This window comes from Molossus molossus, unplaced genomic scaffold (assembly GCF_014108415.1).
Source record: "Molossus molossus isolate mMolMol1 unplaced genomic scaffold, mMolMol1.p scaffold_m16_p_21, whole genome shotgun sequence".
In the NCBI taxonomy this organism is placed as follows: domain Eukaryota; kingdom Metazoa; phylum Chordata; class Mammalia; order Chiroptera; family Molossidae; genus Molossus; species Molossus molossus.
In genome coordinates, this window is record NW_023425357.1 from 18,078,383 (window position 1) to 18,094,191 (window position 15,809).

At 59.4% G+C, this 15,809-nt stretch overlaps 1 protein-coding gene across 1 annotated transcript in view; it reads left to right on the forward strand.

Moving 5' to 3' along the window:
* Positions 1-11,200, forward strand: part of CBFA2T3 (CBFA2/RUNX1 partner transcriptional co-repressor 3) — a 60,607-nt gene extending 49,407 nt beyond the window's left edge. Inside the window, exons 7-13 of the mRNA XM_036276033.1 lie at positions 1,524-1,705; positions 2,349-2,569; positions 6,430-6,515; positions 7,065-7,263; positions 7,835-7,903; positions 9,316-9,506; positions 10,655-11,200. Of these exons, the coding sequence (XP_036131926.1) occupies positions 1,524-1,705; positions 2,349-2,569; positions 6,430-6,515; positions 7,065-7,263; positions 7,835-7,903; positions 9,316-9,506; positions 10,655-10,945 (1,239 nt within the window). The 3' untranslated portion in view covers positions 10,946-11,200. The remainder of the gene's footprint in view (positions 1-1,523; positions 1,706-2,348; positions 2,570-6,429; positions 6,516-7,064; positions 7,264-7,834; positions 7,904-9,315; positions 9,507-10,654) is intronic.
* Positions 11,201-15,809: the final 4,609 nt, after the last annotated feature.

Here is a 15,809-nt window from a genome sequence, read left to right on the forward strand (position 1 = left end):
CTGGGGGAATTATGAGATGCAGCTCTCCATCGTCTCTCCCCAAGGACCCTGGGTCCCTGCACCCTCTCCTGAGCCCAAGGCTGTGCGTGGCCGACTGGCCGGGCTTTCCAGAAGCTGGAGGAGGCTGCCCCGCCCAGCCAGCCTCCACCCAGAGCCCGGCTCCCAGCTGGCCCCAGCCGGCCAAGAATCCAGATGTTTCTACCACCCCAACAGCGACCAGACCAGCCGGTGCCCGAGCGGTCCTGCCCAGCCGGGCCAGCCAGAGGGAGGCTGCTCAGGAGAGAGGAGGGGCCGGCAAGGGAGAGGAGGATGTTTGGCGTCTTCAGACCTCCCGGGACCTCCTTTCCCAGCTCATGCTCCTAACATGTTCGACAGATGGCAGGCTGGCCCCCGTTCAGCTATCCAAATAGGAAAACAGGCCTGGCAGCCGGCGCAGCTTGACGAAACCTCCTCGGCTGCTTGATTGGGTCCGGGTGTGCTAATGGCTTCTGGGGAGGCAGAGGCAGGAGAGGCTTGTGTGGCAGCTTTGAAACACCATGAGAAAGTTGGGGAATTGTAATTATTTACAAATACTTAGAACTCTGGCTCTCCCAAGTGGCCTGCTGCTGGGCCTCCATCCAGCCTGCCCTCCCCCCGCCCCCCAGCCCACCCCCCAGCCCCCGCCACAGTGGCTCTGGGGAGACTCTGCCGAAGGCACACGAGAAGCCCGCTTGTTGCCCTGCAGTGCATTCTGGGAGGTCCTGGAGCCAGGGTATGGGCACGGCAGGAGGGCACAGCTGTCACCCATGGTTGCTACAGGTGGGACCCGCATTGAATCCTGTGCTGACCCCCCGTGCCCTGGTGTCCTTACCCATCAATGTGGAGCCAGTCACGCCGTCCATCCCTGGTGGTTGTAAGGACCGTGGCGGGACAGCCACAGCCAGTGACTGACAGCACAGAGTGGTACTGGCAGGCTCATGGGCGCAGCCCAAACGCCAAGCTTCACGCAGGGCTGTGCAGGGGCTTCCCATCCGCACCCTGGGGTTAGAGCAGACGCGCGGGGGTCCTCCCAGCTCCTCCGTCTGTAGTTGGCTGTGCGCGGGGCTGTCCGCGTCCTCTCTTAGAGCCCTTGTTTCCTTCTGCCCACAGTGGGTCTCCTGGTGCCTGCTCCCACAGGGCGCAGGCAGGGGACCGTGGTCTCAGGATCCCTCCTCACCTTCTCCAGATGCAGCCATGGAGGGGACTCAGTGACGTGGAAAAGCCCCAGCCTGGGAGACCAGGATCTGGGCTCAGATCCCACTGTACCCCAAATCCCTGTGTGCCCTGGGGTGGTGGGGCCACACTGCTGCCTAAGCCTCCCTTCCTGCCCTCATACCCAGGTTGTGGTGGAGGAACCTGGTGCCCAGAGAGGTTATGCAACTTGCCCAAAGTCACACAGGGAGGCTGGCTGTCGGCCTCCCTGCCTGGGGTCGGAGCAAAGCTGCATCCTTGTGCCCTGACCTCCATCACCAGTGAGTCCGAGCCTCCTCTCTCTCCCCCAAAAGGCAAACCTGCCCTTGCTGCAGCGGGAACTCCTGCACTGCGCCCGCCTGGCCAAGCAGACCCCTGCCCAGTACCTGGCCCAGCACGAGCAGCTCCTGCTGGATGCCAACGCCTCTTCCCCCATTGACTCCTCGGAGCTCCTGCTGGAAGTCAATGAGAACGGCAAGAGGGGGACACCCGACAGGTACCTCGGGGGCTTCCTGTGGCTGGGGAGGGAGGTGTGGAGGGACTAGCGTGGACTCCGGTTCCCAGTTCCACAGGCGCCCTAGTTCCAGTGCTGAGAGAATGTGGGTCAGGGCTACTGCCCGCAGCGAGCGAGCCAGCGAGCTGGTCAAGTTCAGCCCGACCTGCAGGCCGCTGCACAGGCTGCACCGCGGAGAGGCTGCCCTGGCAGGCTGTGGTGGGGTCTCCTGAGGACTCAGATGTCCCCCTGGGAGATCGGGGGGATAAGCAGGAGGGGAGTCTCTCTGGAGGGAATTCTGTGGCGATTCTAGCACGTCTGTGCTAGACATGGACCCCAAGTGTCCAGGAGCCTGAGGTACCCAGGCCCATGGGCTGGCCCTCACTGCTGGGTCACAGAGACGGATGCTTGTCCTGCTGCCAGGAGAGGGTGTCTCTCGACAGAGGGGCAGGCCTCGTGACCACCGGGCCCCAGACCCTGCACACCAGGGGCAGGAACCAAGGCTGGGCCCCAGAAGACTGGTCTAATCTGTCTCCCCCTGCTCTCTCTCTGCCCACCACCTCTTCCCTCTCTCCCCTCCTGCTCGGACCTCTAACCACGGCTCCTGTCCCACGACCACTGACTTCCTGCCCGCTCTCTGAGCCAGGACCAAAGAGAATGGGTCAGACCGCGACCCGCTGCACCCTGACCCCCTCAGCAAACGGCCGTGCACCCTGAGCCCCGCCCAGCGCTACAGCCCCAGCAACGGGCTGCCCCACCCCACGCCGCCACACTACCGCCTGGAGGACATGGCTTTGGCCCACCACTCCCGTGACCCCTACCGCCACCCTGACCCCCGGGAGCTTCGGGAGCGCCATCGGCAACTCAGTGAGCAGTGTTTTGGGGGTAGGGGCTGCACGTGGCCCAGGTGTGCGTGTTAGTAGGAGCACACGTACACCTGTGCGGGGGGGAGGCGTTCAAGAGCTATTGTGTGCATGGTCTGTCCAGCAGACGCAGAGGAAATGGGTGTAGAGAAAAGATTTGAGCGGGGAACTGGCCCCAGGGCCCAGAGGGGATCCCCACCCTGTCTAGGCTATGACAGGAAGCCTCTGAGGGGAGAGCCATCTTTCCTGGACCTTTATCTGGGGGGGAAGTTCAACATCCTCACCCTCAGGGCCCAAGAGGTCCCTTCCCTCCCAGGGGCATGACTGTGGATGTGCCTGTTCTGGGGTCCCTGCTGGACTGAGGCAGGTGCAGATAGGTATAGGGCCTGGGGACCTAGAGCCACTCAATTTGAGGGGCTCTGGTCATCTGCTGGGCAGACACCCTTCAGTTGTCCTTGGCCCCTGTACAGGTGGGTTCCTCTCCTTAGAGCAGTGGTTCTCAACCTTCCTAATGCCGCGACCCTTTAATACAGGTCCTCATGTAGTATGTGGGCGTATCTGCATGTGGGCGGACCCACCTGGAGACGGATAGAGGAGCCGTGTCTCGGTTTCTGGCCCCTGTGGTCTTCGGCGACCCCTGTGAAAGGGTCATTCGACCCCCAAAGGGGTTGCGCCCCACAGGTTGAGAACCGCTGCCTTACAGAGAACAGAAAAGGGAGGTCACTAGGCTCTGCAGCTGGGGCAAAGGGAGGGCAATAAATTAGGTTCCTGGACCCTATTTCCACATCGGGGTGGGGGGGGTGCTTCCCACACAATACCAAGCAGTTCTTGGATACCCGCACAGTGTCCGAACAGTTGAACTCGATTCTGACTCACTCTTCATGGAGATAGCATTGGGACCCATAGGTTAAGGGTCCAGTCCCACAAAACTGCCCACACTCTTCGGATGCCAGTCATGAGTCCAGGTGGTCACTTGTGCTTCCGACCAACTGACTATAAACCAGAGGTTCCCACAACCGCTACCTTGGGTTCAATTAACTTGCTAGAATGGCTCACAGACTCAGAGAAACCTTTGAGGACTAGATCACCTGTGTATTGTAAGCGGCTGTAACTCAGGAACAGCCAGATGGAGCAGATGCATAGGGCAAAGTATGGGGACGGGGTGAGGAGTTTCCCTGCCCTGTCTGAGTGCATCACGCTCTCCAAATCTCTGTGTTCATCCACCTGGAAGTTCTCCAAGCCTTCTCTTGAGATTTAATGAAGGCATCATTATCTAGGCATGATTGATTAAATCATTGGCCATTGGCAATTGATTCGACCTCCAGCCGCCCTCTCCCCACCCTGGAGGTCACGGGTGAACTAGAAGTTCAACCCTCTACTCATATGGTTGGTTCTTTGAGCAACTAGCCCTGATCCTGTTCCAAAGTCACCTCAGTAACACTTACAAAAGACACCTTTATCACTGCCTACACTTAGGAAATTCCAAGTGTTTTGAGAACGGATGAAGACCATATACGAGAGAGAGATTTGGGTCATCTGAATGACCGGCTGTGTAGTTCCTACAAGTCACATGATCACAGGTGGGACGCACAGGGCAGCCAGGAAGAACCTGCTTGTGGGCAGTTCTGGCATGTGGGGTCCCCAGGTCACAGGAGCTATGCCCCTGCCCGCAAGGCCCCCCTGCAGCATTGCTGGGGGCCCTGAGGGACAGCGGACACCCCCTAAGACTCGAGAGCTCTACGGAGCCCCGTGGACCGCACATGCCCATCTTGCTCCTGGGGCGGGATGAAAATGAACACCAAAACACCAAGTTCGTAAGAGCGTGGGCGCTGGGAGGACCAAGGGCTCAGGACTGCCTTTTCCTCTGCGCTCCAGTCATTCCCCCAATATGCCCTTGGGCAGGTCACATGACCTCCATGCCTCGGTTTCCTCCTCTGTTGGCTGGCTCTAACAGGAGTCTCACCCCTCGGGGTCGTATAAGGGCCAAGGGAGTTAACCGGGTGCAGAGCAGGGTCTGTAGGGCCCAGGTATTATTGGTAATAGTGGCAACAAGTCTAAGGTAGAGAACTTACCTCTTGTTGGCATTATGTCCTTTACTCAGTTCTTAAGTGGGCCCTGATATGTTCTGACAAATGTGTGATAAGTTAGCACACCCATATCACAGATGAAGAGACTGAGACCCAGAGAGCATAATGGACATGCCCAGAGTCTTCTAGCTACATCTGCCTGACCACTGACCAGCTGCAGGGGACAAAGAGATGAACAGGACCAGCCCCTACTCCAAGGGCCCCCCATTGTATTGAGGGACAGCCTAGAAACAGCAGCCCCTGAGACGGGGGCCTGGAGGCAGGGTCAGTAGAGGCCTCGCTCCATACAAGGCTGTCTCCTCGCCCCCACCCTGCGGAAGCTTCCAGGGCCCCGGCCCAGGCAGCAGGTGACAGCGTCTGGCTCCCTCTGGCCAGGTCAGCAGGTGCTATTCCCACCCGCTTCTGCTAATATAAAAATAGATGCCAGCTGTCGAGCAGATCTCAGCCACTATTTTGGTTGGGGCGTTGGCGAAGGCCCTGGCTCCGTAGGCAACAGGGCAGGGCTGTGGACAGCGGATTGTGGCTGCTACCTCCTACCCCTTCTGCAGTTTGGGGAGACATTTGCGTTTGTGGGGCCAGAAGACCCTTAGGAGCTGAAGAAGGCCTAACTAGAGAGACCTCAGCCCAAAAGCATTCATGGGCACTGCATCACCCAACCCAGGCGGGGGCGCCCCACACAGCGGGGTGGGGGCACTTGCTCGGAGAAGCATGGTGGGGACAGGCAGACACTGAGCTTCACTCATGCTGCAGCTCACGGCAGGTTTGTTTCTGACAGAGGGAAGAGCACCCCATTGTTTCAGTCCCCGGAGCCATACCGGCCAATGGCTGAAGGCACGGCTCTGCTCAGGCTGACCTTGGGTGACCTTGGGCAGACTCGTCCCCTTAAGCAGCCCCAGTTCTCCTTACACTGCCGATGACCGCAGGGCCTCCTGTGAGGTCAGTGTGGGAGGAAAGGTGGAAAGCACTTGGCACAGAGCTGCTTGTACCAGGCTCCCCACCAACGTGCCTCCAGAAAGTCTTCCCACACAGGGTAGGGAAACTGAGGCCTGGAGAGGCAAAATGAGGGTCCCAGGTCCCATGGGGAATGATTGTCAGGACTACTGTCTGACCTCCCCTGTCTCCCAGGAGACCACAGTTAGACCGGCTCACTCAAGACCCAGCAGAGAAGCTGGAGTACTTGCTGGGCCACCGCTCAGCCCAGGGGACATAGAATGGGACATGCCAGTCCAATCCTGTGAACTGACACCACCTATTGGAGTGGGGGCTGCCAGGAATAAACAAGGAAGCACCTGTAATTACCAAACAACCAGAGATAACACGAGGCTTAAGGAATCCTGAGGGCCCAGGGCTACTGAGGAGGAAGGGCCTGCAAGCTGGGCTTTGATGGATGCATAGGAGTCCAGGGGCTGGAGGAGGTGATGCAGCTTGAGCGGGAGCCGGGCAGTTGACACAGGCCTCGAGGGCTCCCGCGCAGTGGTGAGGCCCCAGAGCTGAGGCTTTGCTTGGCAGCAGAGGGCAGGACAGTGAGAACAGTGGATTTGGAGGTGGGGGGAGTGGCCAAAGCCAGAGCAAGGGATGGGACGCGGATTTTTACTCTCAAGCTCCCTGAGTAGAAGCTGACCTCCCTCGGGGCAGCGGGCAGACGGTCAGTGCGGAGTGTCCTTCACCCTGTCCATCTTACCCAGGTGGGCACAGCCTCTGGGTGCCCCGAGGAGGAAGCACGGGGTGGAGCCAGGGGAGCGTGGGGTGGGCCTGAGCATGCACTCTCCTCCGGCAGTGGTCCACGCGTCACGGCCAGAGGAAGTGATCGACCACAGGCTCACAGAGCGCGAGTGGGCTGAGGAGTGGAAGCACCTCAACAACGTGAGTGTCCAGGCCACGGGACAGGTGCCACAGCTCCTCCAGGGGCTCTCCCAGCTGTGGGCTGCAGGGACAGGGCTCAGGTGGGCTCCCCTTGGCTCTGCCCACCGGGGGGCACGGGCTGGGGCCTTGGGGAGCATGGGGCAAGGCCTTGGGAAGAGTGGGGCCTGAGAGCATGGGGTGGGGGGCACCCGCCTCAGCGCCCCCCACTCCAGTCAGCCCCTCAGAGCCTTCCCTTCTCTGCCCCTTCAGAGGGTCTCCCGGAAGAAGGTGACTTGTTGTGGGGGTGGGACACCTTCAGCACTATTTCCAGGTTCATCCTCACCCCTGCTTCCTTTTGGGGGGAAAGCCAAGGCAGAAGGTGTGGTCCCGAGAGTGGTGCTGGCCACATCTGCTCTGTGGAGCAGCCCACACCTCAAGGTTTGCAAGGAGGGCCCCACGTGAAGGCCCTGCCTTAAGCCCCCCATGGCCAAACTTCATGGACAGCGGGCTGGCCAAGGCCCAGGGTGTGGGCAAAGGGCCGTACGTGCTGAGGCTGCCCGCCGCCCGCAGCTCCTGAACTGCATCATGGACATGGCCGAGAAGACACGGCGGTCACTCACCGTGCTGCGCCGGTGCCAGGAGGCGGACCGCGAGGAGCTCAACCACTGGGTGCGGCGCTACAGCGATACTGAGGACACCAAGAAGGGCCCCTCGACCACCGCCACCCGGCCCCTCGGCAGCTCGACAGGAGCAGAGGGGTCTCAGCTCGGTGAGCGTGGGGGTGGGAGGACGGAGGGAGTGATGCAGAGAGCGCAGGGGTGCAGGGGCTCTGCAGGGTGATGGGGGGGGCACCCAGAACCCAGGCCAGCAGAGCTCACACACACTCTGCAGTACAATGCCACTCGAAAAAGAGGTACCTTTTTGCTCTGCACAAAGACACTGCCTGACCAACCAGAAAGCCGGACTCAGTTCCAGTGGTGCCAACACACTGAGCAGGCTGAGCTGCAAGTGGGGGAGAGGACAGAGGCTCGAGGGGGAGGTGACAGTGCAGAGCCCTGGACCCACTAGGAAGCCCAGACTCAGTTCCAGTGGCCTGTGGGTCCCCCCTCATCCCCTGGATGGTGACCATGGAAACCAAGAGGCTCAGGATGGGCCCAGCTCCCCACTGAATGTAAGGTCCATCAGGTCCAGAGCTTCCCCCATCATGATGCTGCCCTGCCCCCAGCCCAGCACGGATGCAGTGTTTCCACCATGGGTACCTCGGCACCCCCGCCAAGAACGCACCCATCCTGTGGCCCTGTGGCCTCGTCCCGGGTGTGACGCCAGCCCCTGTGTTTCAGACGTGCACCGGGAGTTCATGCCCAGGACCCTCTCCAGTTACATGCCCGAGGAGATCTGGAGGAAGGCTGGTGAGTGGGGACGGTGGGGGAAGAAGCTGGGGGGCCGCAGACCCAGACCCTCCTGCCCTCTGTGTCTGCAAGGAGCTTGTCTGGTAGGGGGCTTATGGAGGGGTCCCAGTGCGCTTAGTATCCAGGGTAGGACGATTGGCGCCCATCACCTGCCAGGGAACACCATGCTCGGTAAAGCAGGCAGAGCCCAGGCCAGCACGCACAGGAGCGTGGACAGATACGCGCGCCTACGGGAGAGGCACGTGGAGCTGGAACTCCATGTGGCCTTCTGGGCCTTGTGTTGAGCGTGGCAACAGGGATGCTGTGGAGGACATTCACTGCATGGTGGGGACAGACTTTGAGGAGGGGCTGGGCGGGAGCTGGAGCCCGTAGGCAGCGAGAGAGAGGGGGAGAGGCGGGTGCTGGGGGTTGGTGGCGGTGCAGAGAAGAGGTGGGTCCCCAGGTATGTTTTGATTTGTGGGTAGATCCGGTGTGAACTGTGACTCAGAAGGAGGCAGAATCTTGAAAGCAGCGAGAGTGGAGGGTCTCAGTTCAGGGTCGGAGGCTGAAGGGCCGACAGGCGGCAGCTGCCTACATCGAGGCAGGGGGCAGGCCTGGACAGGAAGACGGGGTCCTCATTTCTCTTTGCCGTCCCCTTCGCCTCCGTCTGGCCCACAGTGGGGCCTCATGGGAACCTTGGTGACAGCCATGTGGAGCTCGTTGGTGACATGGGGTTCAGGGGCTGCAGTTGGCATTGCCAGCAGCCCCGTATGTACACAGTGTTCAAACACAGGCAGAAGGCTTGAGGGCCATCTCTGCCCCTTGAATCTCACCCAGACTCCTCCGCACTATGCGGCAAGAACAGCCAGGTAAACTGAGGCAGGCCCAAACGGCCATGGGGGTGGCTTCCTGGGGTGGGGTCCGTATCGTTCCCGGTGTCAGAGGGCAGGATGCGGTCTGGGCAGATGACTGGCCACCGCTAGAACAGTGTGCTTAGTCCTCGGACCTGCAGAGGCAGAGGCGGCAGGTGTGGAGGAGTAACAGACGGTTTGGGTGGGCAATCATAAGGCAGAGCCCCGGACCAGGCGTGCCCTGGACTGCATCTGGATGGGCCGCAGGGGAAGGCAGACGGTCTGTGGGGCGGAATACAGCGGTGGTTCTCAAAGTGGGTGCCGAGAGCAGCGGCGGCGGCGGCCGTCGGCACTTGTTAGGAATGCAGGTTCTAGGGTGCTCCTCAGGCCTCCTGCATCGAATCTGCCGCTGCCTGCTGGAGCTGGAGAACACTGCAGGAGAAGCTCATGACAACGCTTGCACACCCATGCAGGGATGCATGTGGTCCGTGATGCACAAGCCCGGCCCCCAGGGTTACGGACAGGAGGCCCCGAGACCTGGCCAGGCTGGCCCATGTGACCGTGGCCACGTGTCCTTTGCAGAGGAGGCGGTGAACGAGGTCAAGCGGCAGGCGATGTCTGAGCTGCAGAAGGCGGTGTCAGACGCCGAGCGGAAGGCCCATGAACTCATCAGCACAGAGCGTGCCAAGATGGAGCGGGCCCTGGCCGAGGCCAGGCGGCAGGCCTCGGAGGATGCCCTCACTGTCATCAACCAGCAGGAAGACTCCAGTGAGGTAGGTACCCACCCCGCACCCCGCACCCCGCCCCACGTCCATGTCCAGGGCTCTTTGCCTCCCGGGCATCCCCGCGTGGCCTGGCGAGGTGGGCCCTGTGGCTGTTCTCATTGGACAGGTGGGAACTGAGGGCTCCAGAGGGGAGGTAGGTTCCCCAGGAAGTGGCAGTTCCTGCATTTGCAGCCAGGTTTGCTGACACCCAAGCTCATGTTCTCTCTAACCGGTGAAAGCAGGAGGCCAGAGGAGGGAGCAAAGACCGCCCCCCGTGGCTTCTAGAGCACGTCCTCGGCTCCTGGCACATGTGTGCATGCGGGAAGGGTGTGAGACGGCTACCACGCTGGTGTTCGGATGTGAAGCCTGGAGCATTTCAGGCTGTGCATCTGTGTAGGAAGGAGGGCGGGGCGCCAGGCAGGGCTCCCTGCAGTCTGAGCAGTCCTGGAGGAAGTGAGCCAGCACGCCGGAATCAGGGAGCAGTGTCATCCCAGGAGGGAGCAGCAGGGACAGAGGCTGGGTGGGGGCTGGGCACGTCTGGCAGAGTGAGGACTGCAGACCAGTGTGGCCGAGCAGGGTGAGCCAGGGACCGCAGGAGGTGTCGGGGTCCAAGAGGCTTTGAAGGTTAAATGGGCACCTGGGTCCTTCCCCAGGGCAGGTTTGACTTCCTTGCCCACCAGCGTGCCTGCCCACCTACCCACGTGGCTGGCTGGGTTATGTTTGTTCCACAGAAAGGGAGCAGAAGCCCAGTGGTAGGGGAAGGACATGACCGAGGCAGGCCTGCCATGCACCCCACATTGGAGCGTGGCGGTCTGTTCCGCCAGGGCCCCTACATTCAGCACTGGAGCCCTGGCGGGGCGGGAGGGTTTCCGAAAAGAGAGGGAAGGGGCTGTGGCTCCCTGGAAGCCCAGCATGAACCCATCCGGGGTGGGCTAGAGTTGTGTGATGCCCGGTCCCCCAAAATGTCTCAGCCGAGGGGCCGTGTTTGCTAATGGTCACCACCAGCTGTAGCACTTGGAGGTCTTTCTGTCTCACGTGACACCCTGGCGGGGTCTAAGCCAGCTTGGTTGGAGGGTGTCTTTCCCGTTCTGCAGCCGGGCTGGGTACTGTGGGGATTTGGAGTGGCCCACCCTGACCATCTCCTCCACCCAATCCAGAGCTGCTGGAACTGTGGGCGCAAGGCCAGCGAGACGTGCAGCGGCTGCAATGCAGCCCGCTACTGCGGCTCCTTCTGCCAGCACAAGGACTGGGAGAAGCACCACCACGTGTGCGGTCAGAGCCTGCAGGGCCCCTCGGCCGTGGTGGCCGACCCGGTCCCCGGACAGCCCGACGCCACCACCAGCCTGGGCCCCTGCCTGCCCACAGGTGCCGCGAGCCCCAGCGAAGCTGGCTCCACGGGGCCCTCTCGCCCTGGCTCCCCTGGCCCGCTGGACGCCGCGCCCCGCTGACCCCTGCCAGACCCGCTGCTCGGCCCACGGACATGCGCCCACCAACCCCGCCCAGCCCCAGCCGCCGCCGGAGGCTTCCCCCGGCCCTGGGAGCCTGACCATTGGAGTCACTGCTGCTACTGCTTCTCTCCAAAAGAAAACACAGAACCAACAGAAACTGCATTCAACGCAACTTCCTCAGCTACCTGACGGTCTCACGCGACAACCTCTTCTTCAAGCATCCTCAGAACCTCCCACCGAGCTTTAGACAACGGCGCGGACCGGGCTGGGGCACCACCAGCTCGTCCACTGTCCACTGCCCTTCCTCTGTCTCTCCCCCCTCCCCCTCCCTCCTCTTTCTGTCTTGATGACTTTCACACACTTTCTCTCTAATGAAAAACCTAATTGTTTGGTGGCTTATATTTTCAGTGAAGAATTTTGGGGGATTTTTATGGCAAAAGAGCTACTCAGAAATGGACAAAGAAAACTGTGGGGTTTTTTCCCCCCCTTTCTGATTAAAAAGGGAAAAAGAAAACTGTTCTTTTCTAGCCGGAGATCTGAGCCTCTGCGTCACCGAAACTACCCCAGGGGTACGTGGCCGGTTCGGTGAAGATAGTGAGAAAGACTTCAGTTTCTGACCCAAGAAGCATTTTTGGTTTCAGATGTTTTGTTTTTTGGTTTTTTGGTTTTTTTCCCTTTAATGTCAAACTCTTTGGCTTTAAGTAGAAATCCAAAAAGTTTTTTTAAAAAAGTAAAGGAAGCATACCTGTAAACTACCTTGCCAGCTAGCCAGCCAAGGATGCCGCACACACCTCTGCTCCAAAGGAAACCCAAAAAGCAAACACGAGAAGTCAAAAATCCAAAATTCGTTTGTCACTGCCAAAGTATTTTTTTCACTGTTTTACTCCACTCTTGGGTTCGTTCAGATGTCGGTCTTTTCTTTTGATTCTGTTTCCAGAGTTTGGGATATTGGGGTGTGGAGGGTTTTTGCCCAAAAAGAAGCAACTTGTGTCTCTGTTTTGACTAGACGGCAGCGCCTGTGCTGGGCACTGGGCGGTGGGTCTCGAAGCCCCTCTGCCCCCACCCGCGCGCGAGGGTGTCTGCGTGTGCGCACGGGGCACACCTCGCCACGCGCAACACGTGTGCAGAGGAAGAGACCTCCGTCTGTCCTCATGCCCTCTGTGAATTTTCATCACATTTCATTTCTTCCACTTGTGGGAAAAAAAAAGTGCTAACGTGTCCTTCCCAGAGAGAGCATAGTTCTGAAACAAAACTGTGACAATCTTTCGGGTTGATTCTTGAGTGCTTTTCAGAGCACGAGGAGACAGCAACAGCGCCTACAGCGACTGCTTCTCCGTGTTTCCTCCTCTACCTCTTCTCCCCTCCTCCGTGCCACCCCGCCCAACGCGTCTCTGCCTCGTCGCCACCCTCCCCCAGGGTCCCCTCCACCTGCTCTTCTTCACACTTTTGCAGAAAAAGAGAAAAAAGAAAAAAAAAAACTACAAACAAGGACAGTCCGCCCTCTGAGCATCCTCTGGAGACGTAGTCAGCTGTGTATAACCTCATGTTTCTGTCCAGCTGACCCCGAGGGGACGCCCCCTCACTCGAGCGCCGTCCTCCCTCCCCCACGCCTGTCCCCCAAGCGATCTCAAGGAGGAAATAAAGGAGTAAGGAAATGCTCACCTGTTCTGAATGGAGAACAGACAGCAGCGTGGTCCATGATCTGGTATTTTCTTGCATCGCTGTGAGAAGTTCCCAGGACTGGAGTGCAATACGGAGAGTGACCAGCTACTGAAACCGGGGTTCCTGGGGGGGCCCCACCGAGAGGCAAGAAGTCAATAGTGTACGTTAATGTGAATGTATATAGTCCTTGCAGAGGTCCAAATAATGATATTCATGATGATAATAAAGAAGAGATGTTTGCCAAATAAAAAAAAAAAATTAAGAGAAACCGCAGAAGTATGTCGAAGTGTAGAAAATCGGTTTTCAAAGAAAGCTGAACTGTGGTCCTACGAGGAGCAATGGGTGTGTTGGATTACTGTTATTTTTCTTTTCCTTCTTTTTTCAGTTGTGAGAATTCATTCTTTGCGTATTGAAAAGATGGATTTCATCTGGTTGCCACAGACCAGGTGCCATCCCAAGCCACACCTGACGGTGGAAACCTAATTCTGAAATAGACCTAAGTCCAAGATAGATCTGTGTTATCCTCCAGAAAGGTTCCCCTCCAGCCGCCGTCCCTGGTGCCTGGTGAGTGGGTCCGTCAGGCTCGCGGAGGTTTGCGTTGGTGGATTTCAGGGAAGCGAGCACCCGTCTGGGATGGGGGCTCCCCAGGCAGCAGAGCCCCGCCTGGCATGCTCCCAGCCTGCTGTTTCTCTCTTGTCAGTGGGGGACCTGTTAGAACAGCGGTTTCCGAGGTGAGGTGAAATGGGTTGGCCTCCCCTTGGAGGCAGGCACTTTGGACTCTGGTGCTGCTGAACGGGGTGTCTGAGGAGTGTCTGCCCTGGGCACACTGGGGGTCTGGCAGAGGGGGGCCAAGGCTCTGACTACTCACAGCCCTGCTGTCTGGACTTGGGGATGAGGCCGCTGGTCTGAGGCAGGTCGTGGGGGAGCCCCTCGCCTTAGAGACTCACAGGTTTGCCTGCAGGCCTCTGTTCCCCTTCCCTTTGCATGGTCCCCCTTTGGGGACAAGCAGGTATGCCAGGGACACGAGCAACGTCCAGGCCAGACCAACCCTCAGGGCTGGACCATGGGCTGAGGGCCTGAGATGGGGCAGCCCCTCCCACCCCAGCTATTGGGCAGAGGATGCTCTCAAGCCATCTGTGAAAAGTTTCCTGGTGTGTTTCTCACATCCAGATCCCATGTACCCAGAAGCCACCACGGGTGTGGCTGCAGAAACCCACCATGAGGGCCGACCACAGGCCCACGGACAGCCCCCGCGGGCCGAGAGCATCCTCAGGTCAGGGCACGGCAGCTAGGCGGGCTGAAGGTGAGGAAGGCAGGCCCAGAATGGGCGGTGGGGGATGACCTGGTGAAGACTGTCAGCCAGAGGAGGCAGCTTCTCCTGCGGCGCCCGCCCAGGGCTTTGCTTCCGGAGCTGGTTCTGTCCATCACTGTGCTGAGGCCCTGTGTGGCCAAAGACCTCACAACCAAACATGGAATCAGAGGCTCTGGGGGAGCTCAGAGCTTGTGCTTTAGGAGTTGGCCTAGTGGCACTAAACCCGAGTGTCCATACAGCCCCCGTGTCATACCTGGGGTCCCTCCCTTTCTTACACAAAGGGAATCTGGCCTCCTGCTCTCTGCTCAGAGGTCGTCCTGCCCTGGTACCTCCTGAGCTCACAGACCATGGACCTGGGGTGTGGCGTGCCAGGGTCTCCTCTCTGCAGGCCACCCCCATGCAGGTGACCCAAAAGCTGTGAGATGCAGCTGCTTGAAGAGCCTCCTTCCCTGCAAATCAAACCAAAATACCTCTCCCGTCCTGAGGCCAAAACTATGACAGGAAGGCAGCGGCCAGAGCCCGCAGCCCATGGGCAAGACAGGATCCACGCTGACACCTCGAGCCCCTCTCTTTCACCCCCATGGGAAAGTGCCCCGGTGTGTGACCCTCAACCTTTCCCATCCCCTCCTCTCGTCTCCTTATTTTCCGTCCTGCCCTGGACCCAGGCTGGTCTTGCCCAGAGGATGTCACCATCCCCAGGTGGTGTCTGAGGGGTATTCTGTTGGCGAAGACCAGTGCCTCCCATTCCATGGACAGGCTGGCGAACCCCAGACCTCATCTGAGCAGAGAGGGTCCCCATCCCCAGGCTCAGCAGGACACAGGGAAGCCTTGGGTGTTTCCAGGGCAAAGAGAAAAGCTCAGGTCCAGGCGATAAGAGCTGTAGGACAAGGGAAGCTGGCCTCCCAAGAGGAGGCTGCCCTGTGGACTTGGCAAGTGGGGTTACTCATCAGGGCCCCAAAAGGTTCAATGGCAGAGGGAGATGGACAGGAGAGGGGCAGGGAGGTGTCGGTTTTGTTTTCATCCCAACAACATGGTGGAGCGGGATCGGCTTGGGCCCTTTCTCCTGTTCGCCAATTGTTCCAAATATATCCCCAAAATGACACCAAAGCCTGGTCTCTGTCATCCACCCATCTTGCCTGTCCCAGCCCACTCCAGCTAGTAGCATGTCCAGCCTTTATCCTCTCAGCCCATCTACAATTATTTATTGATTCTCTTCTCTCATCAGTTCTTCCTTTTGACCAACCCAGTCGTCTGTCTGGCCATCTATTCACCCATCCACCCACCGACTCACCCATTTGTTCATATGACTGCCCATCTATCTACTCATCCATCCATCTCTCCGTCCATTACTCCGTCCTGACACTTGATCCCGCCTCCCCCATCCATCCTTTAACCCATCCGCCTGTCTCTCCACCACTTGCCCCTGTCTATACACACCACTCATGTGTCTGTCCATCCATGCTCCCTCACAGCCATGCCTCAGCCTATCCACCCAGCCCCTGAACTCAGAGTCGCACCACCAGCCCCCTCCGTACCCCAAAGCTTTGAGGGTGCTTTGGATCCTCACATGACCTTCGCTGCCCTAACAGAACCTGCCTGTGGCCTGGCCATCCCTTCCAGCCACTGTCCCAGAGACAGAGAGGGTTCTATTGCAGGCGTTACGGGCAGACCAATGTCCTAGCAGCAGCTCTGGCCAGCCTGGGCCCACCTGGCAAGTGTGGTGGCCGTGGGCTAGGAGTGTGAGCTGGGAGGTGGCCCACACACCTACTCAGGGACCCTGTGACCAGAGCCACCAGTCAGGGTAAGCACCTTCCCTGGCAAAACCCTGACATGGTGCCATGGGGCTGCCCTCTCCTCTGCTTCCAGGGGTCACTGCCCCAAGGAAGTGTC